The sequence below is a fragment of the Salvelinus alpinus genome, chromosome 16, assembly GCF_045679555.1.
Source record: "Salvelinus alpinus chromosome 16, SLU_Salpinus.1, whole genome shotgun sequence".
Lineage (NCBI taxonomy): Eukaryota > Metazoa > Chordata > Actinopteri > Salmoniformes > Salmonidae > Salvelinus > Salvelinus alpinus.
In genome coordinates this window covers 46,627,615-46,639,615 of record NC_092101.1, presented here as the reverse complement: position 1 = coordinate 46,639,615, position 12,001 = coordinate 46,627,615, and the positions used below count along the sequence as shown (strand labels likewise).

Sequence of the window (12,001 nt, the reverse complement as noted above, 5' to 3'; positions counted from 1 at the left end):
TGTTTGTGTCATTGCAAATCAACTGCATTATACTTAAAAAAACACTTAAACTTCAACCAGTAAAAGGGCTCTTTAGCTAGCTTTTGCTACAGCCTATGTCAATGAGCGTTAGCATTCTAGCTAACAACTGTCGCATCCAAAATAGGGATTTTGCAAAGATCACAACCAAATATAATCTTAGCGATTGTTCAAGCAAGAATCAAAACATCATTGTAAGTGTATGAGAACCTCTAAAAGTTATTTTATTTAGAATTAATAAAAAAGAATGGGCTATGTTTCATGGGCGCAGACGGCGATGGCTTTCTTACTGCCGCTAAGAGTTTGCGCATCTGTGGGTGATGTCAGTGTGTACAGGACAAAGATCTATTGGATAAAGTATTTTATGATTTGGTGCTCAGGACCATGTTTCATTTTTTCTCTTCCCCCCCATAGAGATCCCATATTTACAAAATTATACTAATTGGCCAGATGATGGCGCTATAACAAGCGATTGATAACGCACGTTTTAAAAGGTTACGTCCCTAATCCCGTTTGACCTAAAATCATGAAATTCGGTACATAGTTCCCTCTCTTCACAAGGAACAATTTGGCCTTAGGCACCTATACCTACAAGGTCAGCAATGATGAATTTTCCTCCATTTTGAATGTTGGGAAAAACACTAAAAATGCTACTCCTCTGGCACCGAATGACTGATCTGCATGAACGTTGATATGTGGCAACAATGGACAAAAGGTCTCTTAACACACTATTTTTCAGAGGAGTACTTAAAACAACATGGCTGCTATTGACCAATAAACAATCATGTGGGCGTGGTCTGGCACAAATGCATATAAATCTGTCAAGGATGTTCATATTGTAACAAAACTTGGCACACATGTTGCAAACCCTGTCAAAGGGAGTTGCTATAGTAATCAACTGTACATACGTTAGTCAGAAGCAATATTTCAGACACCGCTGGCCTGATTTTGATGGAACTTGGATGAATGATGTGTCTTGCCATAGAGATCAGTCATTTACAAAATTACACTAATTGGCCCAAAGGCAGCAATGCATCATTCACGTGGGACGATGTCATCAAAAACCTGTTCTCCTACTGTCGACGTCGGAAGTTTACATACACCTTAGCCAAATACATTTAAACTCAGTTTTTCACAATTCCTGACATTTAATCCTAGTAATAATTCCCTGTCTTAGGTCAGTTAGGATCACCACTTTATTTTAAGAATGTAAAATGTCAGAATAATAGCAGAGAGAATGATTTATCTCAGCTTTTATTTCTTTCATCACATTCCCAGTGGGTCAGAAGTTTACATACACTCAATTAGTATTTGGTAGCATTGCCTTTAAATTGTTTAACTTGGGTCAAACCCCTGTGCTTCACGGTTGGGATGGTGTTCTTCAGCTTGCAAGCCTCCCCCTTATTACTCCAAACATAACGATGGTCATTATGGCCAAACAGTTCTAGTTTTGTTTCATCAGACCAGAGGACATTTCTCCAAAAAGTACGATCTTTGTCCCCATGTGCAGTTGCAAACTGTAGTCTGTCTTTTTATTGCGGTTTTGGAGCTGTGGCTTCTTCCTTGCTGAACGGCCTTTCAGGTTATGTCGATATTGGACTCGTTTTACTGTGGATATAGATACTTTTGTACCTGTTTCCTCCAGCATCTTCACAAGGTCCTTTGCTGTTGTTCTGGGATTGATTTGCACTTTTCGCACCAAAGTACTTTAATCTCTAGGAGACAAAACGCGTCTCCTTCCTTAGCAGTATGACGGCTGCGTGGTCCCATGGTGTTTATACTTGCGTACTATTGTTTGTACAGATGAACGTGGTACCTTCAGGCGTTTGGAAATTGCTCCCAAGGATGAACCAGACTGGTGGAGGTCTACAATTCTGAGGTCTTGGCTGATTTCTTTTGATTTTCCCATGATGTCAAGCAAAGAGGCACTGGGTTTGAAGGTAGGCCTTGAAATACACCCACAGGTACACCTCCAATTGACTAAAATTATGTCAATTAGGCTATCAGAAGCTTCTAAAGCCATGACATAATTTTCTGGAATTTTCCAAGCTGTATAAAGGCACAGTCAACTTAGTGTATGTAAACGTCTGACCCACTGGAATTGTGATACAGTGAATGATAAATGAAATAATCTGTCTGTAAACAATTGTTGGAAATTTGACTTTTGTCATGCACAAAGTATATGTCCTTACCGACTTGTCAAAACTATAGTTTGTTAACAAGAAATATGTGGAGTGGTTGAAAAACGAGTTTTAATGACTCCAACCTAAGTATGTAAACTTCCGACTTCAACTGTATCTTATTGTATGCATTCAAGGAACTAGTTCAGAACATTAAAGTGCAGGTTTCACAGACTCAGATTAAGCCTAGTCCTGAATTAACAATCACTTTCAATTGAGATTACTCATTAGCAATGCTTTTAAATCCAGGAGTAGGTTTAATCTGGGTCCTGCAATCTGCCCCTAAAAGTAAAAAGGTGGCTAATACGTTATAACAATATATGATAAACATCAACTGTATGGGAGGATTCTCCATAGATCCTGCAGTCCATCGCCCTCTAGTGGCCTCATGGGTGGAATGTTAGTAATATTTTTCATGATGTAATAACTAATAAACATATATTTTTTTAAACTGCAGAAAATCCATTGTTTCGATGTCAACCGGTTTGTTATATTTCAGTCTTGTGTGATGTATATAAAGTCCAATATTGGGATGCAAGCTCAAAATGGAATACATTTCAGCTGTATCTGACATGGTACAGGTGTCTTATTTTGTTAAGCCCATAACCATGTTTTGATACTAGAAAGGCTAGTATATTAATTTAATATTCTGTTTGATTTGAATGAAAAATGACCAAACAACCACATTGGTCTTTGAGATGGTCCTTTATTCATTAGGCTAAAAACAACATTTTGCATTACTGACATTCTCCGTGGACTCATGAGAGACCCAATAAATTATTTACTGAGTGTGCTTGCTGCAGCAGCTGTAGAAACAGTAACAGCAGCCAGTACACCAAGCAGGCCTGCAGTACCAGTTAACAAATCCTTCATGAAGTCATCTGCCTATAAGGAAAAAGGAATAATTAATATGGATTGCATCTCATCAAGCAAAGCATTCATTCGAATATTCTCTCAATTATACTGTCATGGCTACCTGTTGGGACTTTGATTTGCCATAACGGAGGAAAGTAACAAAATGCTCGCAGTTGTTTCCAAGGAGGCCATATTTTATTGTGCGGCCTCTCATTTTGTCCACTTCCCCCATAATGACGTCAGTCGGCCTTGGTTTGAACTCGTCATCCAAGTAGTTGTTGATTTTGTAAGTATTCCCTGCTGCCACATCCTTTAACATTTCTATTGTAATCGTGCCTTTACAGGAAAGACTGCCGCTGGATGAGCTAACACTGCAGAAAGCTACTCTTGAAGGCCCATCTACAAAACAGGGGGAAAGAAAAAGGTTTGTGTTTTGCTGATGAGAGAAGTAAAGAGACTGAGAGAACACAGCAGATGCTGTAGCTGATTGAATACGTTCATAAAGTTCTGACTCCATCGAACATGTTCAGATATCAGTTTTACTCTGCTGTTAAGGGCAGCAGGTAGCCTAGTGGTTAGAGCATTGGGCCAGTACTCTGCTGTTAGGGGAGGTAGCCTAGTGGTTAGAGCATTGGGACAGTACTCTGCTGTTAGGGGCAGCAGGTAGCCTAATGGTTAGAGCATTGGGCCAGTACTCTGCTGTTAAGGGCAGCAGGTAGCCTAATGGTTAGAGCATTGGGCCAGTACTCTGCTGTTAGGGGAGGTAGCCTAGTGGTTAGAGCATTGGGCCAGTACTCTGCTGTTAAGGGCAGCAGGTAGCCTAGTGGTTAGAGCATTGGGCCAGTACTCTGCTGTTAGGGGCAGCAGGTAGCCTAGTGGTTAGAGCATTGGGCCAGTACTCTGCTGTTAGGGGCAGCAGGTAGCCTAGTGGTTAGAGCATTGGGCCAGTACTCTGCTGTTAAGGGCAGCAGGTAACCTAGTGGTTAGAGCATTGGGCCAGTACTCTGCTGTTAGGGGCAGCAGGTAGCCTAGTGGTTAGAGCATTGGGCCAGTACTCTGCTGTTAGGGGCAGCAGGTAGCCTAGTGGTTAGAGCATTGGGCCAGTACTCTGCTGTTAGGGGCAGCAGGTAGTCTAGTGGTTAGAGCATTGGGCCAGTACTCTGCTGTTAGGGGCAGCAGGTAGCCTAGTGGTTAGAGCATTGGGCCAGTACTCTGCTGTTAGGGGCAGCAGGTAGTCTAGTGGTTAGAGCATTGGATCAGTACTCTGCTGTTAGGGGCAGCAGGGAACCTAGTGGTTAGAGCATTGGGCCAGTACTCTGCTGTTAGGGGAGGTAGCCTAGTGGTTAGAGCTTTGGGCCAGTACTCTGCTGTTAGGGGCAGCAGGTAGCCTAGTGGTTAGAGCATTGGATCAGTACTCTGCTGTTAGGGGCAGCAGGGAACCTAGTGGTTAGAGCATTGGGCCAGTACTCTGCTGTTAGGGGCAGCAGGTAGCCTAGTGGTTAGAGCATTGGGCCAGTACTCTGCTGTTAAGGGCAACAGGTAGCCTAGTGGTTAGAGCATTGGGCCAGTAATCTGCTGTTAGGAGCAGCAGGGAACCTAGTGGTTAGAGCATTGGGCCAGTACTCTGCTGTTAGGGGAGGTAGCCTAGTGGTTAGAGCATTGGGCCAGTACTCTGCTGTTAGGGGCAGCAGGTAGCCTAGTGGTTAGAGCATTGGGCCAGTACTCTGCTGTTAAGGGCAGCAGGTAGCCTAGTGGTTAGAGCATTGGGCCAGTACTCTGCTGTTAAGGGCAACAGGTAGCCTAGTGGTTAGAGCATTGGGCCAGTACTCTGCTGTTAGGGTTAGCAGGTAGCCTAGTGGTTAGAGCATTGGGCCAGTACTCTGCTGTTAAGGGCAGCAGGTAGCCTAGTGGTTAGAGCATTGGGCCAGTACTCTGCTGTTAAGGGCAACAGGTAGCCTAGTGGTTAGAGCATTGGGCCAGTAATCTGCTGTTAGGAGCAGCAGGTAGCCTAGTGGTTAGAGCATTGGGCCAGTACTCTGCTGTTAAGGGCAGCAGGTAGCCTAGTGGTTAGAGCATTGGGCCAGTACTCTGCTGTTAGGGGAAGCAGGTAGCCTAGTGGTTAGAGCATTGGGACAGTATTCTGCTGTTAGGGGCAGCAGGTAGCTTAGTGGTTAGAGCATTGGGCCAGTACTCTGCTGTTAGGGGCAGCAGGTAGCTTAGTGGTTAGAGCATTGGGCCAGTACTATGCTGTTAGGGGAAGCAGGTAGCCTAGTGGTTAGAGCATTGGGCCAGTACTATGCTGTTAGGGGAAGCAGGTAGCCTAGTGGTTAGAGCATTGGGCCAGTACTATGCTGTTAGGGGAAGCAGGTAGCCTAGTGGTTAGAGCATTGGGCCAGTACTCTGCTGTTAGGGGCAGCAGGTAGCCTAGTGGTTAGAGCATTGGGCCAGTACTATGCTGTTAGGGGCAGCAGGTAGCCTAGTGGTTAGAGCATTGGGCCAGTACTCTGCTGTTAGGGGCAGCAGGTAGCCTAGTGGTTAGAGCATTGGGCCAGTACTCTGCTGTTAGGGGCAGCAGGTAGCCTAGTGGTTAGAGCATTGGGCCAGTACTCTGCTGTTAGGGGCAGCAGGTAGCCTAGTGGTTAGAGCATTGGACCAGTACTCTGCTGTTAGGGGCGGCAGGTAGCCTAGTGGTTAGAGCATTGGGGCAGTACTCTGCTGTTAACATTTGACTTCAGATTATGTTTACACCCTGCCCCAAATCTGGAATTGTAATGAGCCATAAATACATTTCCAGTAAAACATCATACCTGGAGTTACCACATGGATGACATCTCCATGTCCAATGTACAGAGCCCAGTGTTTGTATGTACCTCTGTTTATCTCAATCATGTCACCGATCTCCATCTAAGAATAAGGTGGGTAAGAAGACCTGTAATTATGTAACACCCACACACAGTCCTGTTTTACTAACATATTTCCTCTGGCCCCTAACCCTAAAGCTGGTCCTCACAAGTATAGTTAAACATGTCCACACACACACACACACACACACACACACACACACACACACACACACACACACACACACACACACACAGTCCTGTTTTACTAACCTATTTTCTCTAACCCCTAACACAAAAACTAACTCTAAATCTGGTCGCCACAAGTATAGTTAAACATGTCCACACAAAAACTCCTTTTATGGTACTGTTGATTATTAAAAATTAGTATTAGTCAAAGATCAGTAACAGTACTTACTGTGGTCGGACTCCTGGTTTATATGTGAATGTCTCACTGTGGGCTGTGTCTAATGACAAAAACGTTTCCCTTAGATTACAAGGTCCAAAACCAACATCCTGTTATTCAATTTAACTCTTTTAGACCCAACCGTTTTTGCAACTAGCTCTACCTCTGGTTTAGAATGTTTGTTTCTCTATAAAATGTTTTCTACATAATTACTACTTCAGAAAGGAAACACCTCGTACAAATATGTTTAACCATTTATTAAAGAATAAGGCAAGTCTTGACTCTGCTCCTTCAGGGCAGATCACAGCAGGAAGCTTTGTTTAGATATGATCAAATAGACCAGCTAAAGTCTTCCTACCATTACAGACTGTATACTATAGACCAGCTAAAGTCATCCTACCATTACAGACTGTATACTATAGACCAGCTAAAGTCATCCTACCATTACAGACTGTATACTATAGACCAGCTACAGTCATCCTACCATTACAGACTGTATACTATAGACCAGCTAAAGTCATCCTACCATTACAGACTGTATACTATAGACCAGCTACAGTCATCCTACCATTACAGACTGTATACTATAGACCAGCTAAAGTCATCCTACCATTACAAGACTGTATACTATAGACCAGCTACAGTCATCCTACCATTACAGACTGTATACTATAGACCAGCTAAAGTCATCCTACCATTACAAGACTGTATACTATAGACCAGCTAAAGTCATCCTACCATTACAGACTGTATACTATAGACCAGCTAAAGTTATCCTACCATTACAGACTGTATACTATAGACCAGCTAAAGTCATCCTACCATTACAAGACTGTATACTATAGACCAGCTAAAGTCTTCCTACCATTACAAGACTGTATACTATAAACCAGCTAAAGTCATCCTACCATTACAGACTGTATACTATAGACCAGCTAAAGTCATCCTACCATTACAGACTGTACACTATAGACCAGCTACAGTCATCCTACCATTACAAGACTGTATACTATAGACCAGCTAAAGTCTTCCTACCATTACAAGACTGTATACTATAAACCAGCTAAAGTCATCCTACCATTACAGACTGTATACTATAGACCAGCTAAAGTTATCCTACCATTACAGACTGTATACTATAGACCAGCTAAAGTCATCCTACCATTACAAGACTGTATACTATAGACCAGCTAAAGTCATCCTACCATTACAGACTGTATACTATAGACCAGCTAAAGTCATCCTACCATTACAAGACTGTATACTATAGACCAGCTACAGTCATCCTACCATTACAAGACTGTATACTATAGACCAGCTAAAGTCTTCCTACCATTACAAGACTGTATACTATAAACCAGCTAAAGTCATCCTACCATTACAGACTGTATACTATAGACCAGCTAAAGTCATCCTACCATTACAGACTGTACACTATAGACCAGCTACAGTCATCCTACCATTACAAGACTGTATACTATAAACCAGCTAAAGTCATCCTACCATTACAGACTGTATACTATAGACCAGCTAAAGTTATCCTACCATTACAGACTGTATACTATAGACCAGCTAAAGTCATCCTACCATTACAAGACTGTATACTATAGACCAGCTAAAGTCATCCTACCATTACAGACTGTATACTATAGACCAGCTAAAGTCATCCTACCATTACAAGACTGTATACTATAGACCAGCTAAAGTCATCCTACCATTACAAGACTGTATACTATAGACCAGCTAAAGTCATCCTACCATTACAGACTGTATACTATAGACCAGCTAAAGTCATCCTACCATTACAAGACTGTATACTATAGACTAGCTAAAGTCTTCCTACCATTACAGACTGTACACTATAGACCAGCTAAAGTCATCATACCATTACAAGACTGTACACTATAAACCAGCTAAAGTCATCCTACCATTACAAGACTGTATACTATAAACCAGCTAAAGTCATCCTACCATTACAGACTGTATACTATAGACCAGCTAAAGTCATCCTACCATTACAGACTGTATACTATAGACCGGCTACAGTCATCCTACCATTACAAGACTGTATACTATAGACCAGCTAAAGTCATCCTATCATTACAGACTGTATACTATAGACCAGCTAAAGTCATCCTACCATTACAGACTGTATACTATAGACCGGCTACAGTCATCCTACCATTACAAGACTGTACACTATAGACCAGCTAAAGTCATCCTACCATTACAAGACTGTATACTGTAGACCAGCTAAAGTCATCCTACCATTACAGACTGTATACTATAGACCAGCTAAAGTCATCCTACCATTACAAGACTGTATACTATAGACCAGCTAACGTCATCCTACCATTACAGACTGTATACCATAGACCAGCTAAAGTCATCCTACCATTACAAGACTGTATACTATAGACCAGCTAAAGTCATCCTACCATTACAGACTGTATACTATAGGTCAGCTAAAGTCATCCTACCATTACAAGACTGTATACTATAGACCAGCTAAAGTCATCCTACCATTACAGACTGTATACTATAGACCAGCTAAAGTCATCCTACCATTACAGACTGTATACTATAGGTCAGCTAAAGTCATCCTACCATTACAAGACTGTATACTATAGACCAGCTAAAGTCATCCTACCATTACAGACTGTATACTATAGACCAGCTAAAGTCATCCTACCATTACAGACTGTATACTATAGGTCAGCTAAAGTCATCCTACCATTACAAGACTGTATACTATAGACCAGCTAAAGTCATCCTACCATTACAGACTGTATACTATAGACCAGCTACAGTCATCCTACCATTACAAGACTGTATACTATAGACCAGCTAAATTCATCCTACCATTACAAGACTGTATACTATAGACCAGCTACAGTCATCCTACCATTACAGACTGTATACTGTAGACCAGCTAAAGTCATCCTACCATTACAGACTGTATACTGTAGACCAGCTAAAGTCATCCTACCATTACAGACTGTATACTGTAGACCAGCTAAAGTCATCCTACCATTACAGACTGTATACTGTAGACCAGCTAAAGTCATCCTACCATTACAAGACTGTATACTATAGACCAGCTACAGTCATCCTACCATTACAGACTGTATACTGTAGACCAGCTAAAGTCATCCTACCATTACAGACTGTATACTGTAGACCAGCTAAAGTCATCCTACCATTACAAGACTGTATACTATAGACCAGCTAAAGTCATCCTACCATTACAGACTGTATACTGTAGACCAGCTAAAGTCATCCTACCATTACAGACTGTATACTGTAGACCAGCTAAAGTCATCCTACCATTACAAGACTGTATACTATAGACCAGCTACAGTCATCCACCATTACAGACTGTATACTGTAGACCAGCTAAAGTCTTCCTACCATTACAGACTGTATACTGTAGACCAGCTAAAGTCATCCTACCATTACAAGACTGTATACTATAGACCAGCTACAGTCATCCACCATTACAGACTGTATACTGTAGACCAGCTAAAGTCTTCCTACCATTACAGACTGTATACTGTAGACCAGCTACAGTCATCCTACCATTACAAGACTGTATACTGTAGACCACCTAAAGTCATCCTACCATTACAGACTGTATACTGTAGACCAGCTAAAGTCATCCTACCATTACAGACTGTATACTATAGACCAGCTACAGTCATCCTACCATTACAAGACTGTATACTATAGACCAGCTAAAGTCATCCTACCATTACAAGACTGTATACTATAGACCAGCTAAAGTCATCCTACCATTACAAGACTGTATACTATAGGCCAGCTAAAGTCATCCTACCATTACAAGACTGTATACTCTGTTGTATGAACTTTGTAACGCACTGTATGTCTTATATTTCTCAAATGACGCTCTGCAGGATTCCCTCTCAAGATAGGCTGTTATCTTGGCATATGGGGATATTCTACTGGAGACACACCTCCGGGTTCTCCCGCTGAAATCATCTGGTGGGTCTACATTAAAATATCTCCTTATCTAGCAAGCAATGACACAGCCAACCACCTGTAGCTATATGCAATGTACTTTATATCAAGTAACCAGAAAAGACGGCAACATGTAGGCTATTGACCGTGGCTAATGCCATCATAGCAAAGTTAATGAGGCATGATACTGGCAGGTAACCTCATCGTGTTTAGGAGTTTTTAATAGACTAGCGAATGGCTTTGTAACATTACATGGTTGTCTCCCATGCCTATGTGTGAATGCTAACTATGTAGGTTCAACGTTAGCTAGCTAGTTAACATTAGCTATAACTAGCAATGCAAATGGCTTTCTGTTACTACTCAGATCATACACGTAACGTTACCCATCGAGCCAGCAAGCTAACTTTCGCTAGCTAGCTACCAGTACGCTTTAACTTGCTTTGAAAATGACTTCCTGACAAAATTTGAAACATAATATCTGAAAATGTAGATAGACTCTTACCCGTATGTATACATGGATGAAAGCTTCACAGCAGACTGTAACCCTTTAACCTTTAACTCAGTTTTGTTTGTAGCTACATCTTGTTTGGCCCGAGTTGTGTCAAGTCACTTCGGTTCACACTGACCGTGTGCTAGCGAGTAGACCATCACAACTTTTTCCCACTGAATTTTGTTGATAGCACCTGCTAAATTCAGGATAGCAATGTTGTTGAGCGCAGTAGCAGCACATTTACAGTTATTCAAGGCTAATGTTATATCTTTCAAAAAAATCCGCAGTAGCAGAGATTATCTACACATATTGAGCAGCTCACGTTAGAGACAGAAGCATGTTACATGGCAGACCAATCCGAACTCATCTCCGAGCATGTCCAGCCCATCCATTATCTCAGCCAATCAAGTTCCTTTATTTTTCTGTGGCTAAACCAACTAGGCTCATAATTTAACAATTTTATTCGTATTTACAGATGGGATACAAGTCTGTTATTAAGGCACATGAAAGTTCACATGTTCCAGAAGGCATTTCTGCCTAAAAACTATTTTGACCAACAACAAAAAAAGAAGACGTTCAAATGCCTCCGCTGTGAAGTTGTGACATGCGACATAAGCCTAGCTTCCTGAAACGGGTCACAATTACAAAAAAAAAAAAATTATCCATCAGTTGTGAAGCTCAGGAACGAAAAAAATAAGTGTTAGTGGTTTTCATTAACTAGTTAATTTATTGGTTGAAAAAAGTGCAAAATAACTTTAGGGGCTTTGCCTTAGGTGGCCTGCGGCCAGACCATATTGTGGGCTTGAGCAGGAAACCAAAGAGGAGCTCGAGGGTAACTGTGTTAAAGGCACACTAAAAGAGCACTGGGAGTCTAGCCTGTTATGCTTTTGTCCTCTACCCAGACGAAGTGCTGAACCTCTGCTTTCTGTAAAAAGTGAATTTAGCTGAAGCCCTATACCCGGGACTTAGCGAGTGTGACTCACCTGTGAGGGTGCTGTCCAGTCAATTAGAAAGGGAGGACCAGCCACTAGCAGGAGTGTCTGAGATTATGCTGCATTTATAACAAATAGTGTAACTCCGGATGCTCTGGATCGACGTGTACGACAGCGAGTTCCAGTACCTGCCAAAATCCAGCAACTTCGCACAGCGATTGAAGAGGAGTGGGACAACATTCCACAGGCCACAATCAACAGCCTGATTAACTCTATGTGAAGGATATGTGTCGAGCTGCATG

At 41.8% G+C, this 12,001-nt stretch overlaps 1 protein-coding gene across 2 annotated transcripts; it reads right to left on the bottom strand.

Annotated features, from left to right (window-relative positions):
- Positions 1-2,884: 2,884 nt before the first annotated feature.
- Positions 2,885-11,769, bottom strand: LOC139541599 (phospholipase A and acyltransferase 4-like). Of its 2 annotated transcripts, none has more exons than XM_071346413.1 (4): positions 11,751-11,769; positions 5,861-5,957; positions 3,175-3,452; positions 2,885-3,083 (listed from the first exon to the last, which is right to left on the bottom strand). In XM_071346413.1, exons 2-4 carry the CDS (start codon positions 5,955-5,957, stop codon positions 2,976-2,978), a joined length of 483 nt encoding a protein of 160 aa, XP_071202514.1. In that variant the 5' UTR covers positions 11,751-11,769; the 3' UTR covers positions 2,885-2,975. The 2 variants fall into 2 exon arrangements, with proteins under 2 accessions (XP_071202514.1, XP_071202513.1); XM_071346412.1 differs by lacking the exon at positions 11,751-11,769 and adding an exon at positions 6,312-6,360.
- Between the last annotated feature and the right edge of the window lie 232 nt (positions 11,770-12,001).

Bases quoted from the DNA above. Each gene is read 5' to 3' on its own strand.
- LOC139541599 (XM_071346413.1), bottom strand. From the start codon at position 5,957: ATGGAGATCGGTGACATGATTGAGATAAACAGAGGTACATACAAACAC. The intron at 3,453-5,860 runs GTATGATGTTTT...CCTGTTTTGTAG, and splicing joins CATCCATGTGGTAACTCCAG to ATGGGCCTTCAAGAGTAGCT. The intron at 3,084-3,174 runs GTAGCCATGACA...TTTTCCTTATAG, and splicing joins GCAAATCAAAGTCCCAACAG to GCAGATGACTTCATGAAGGA.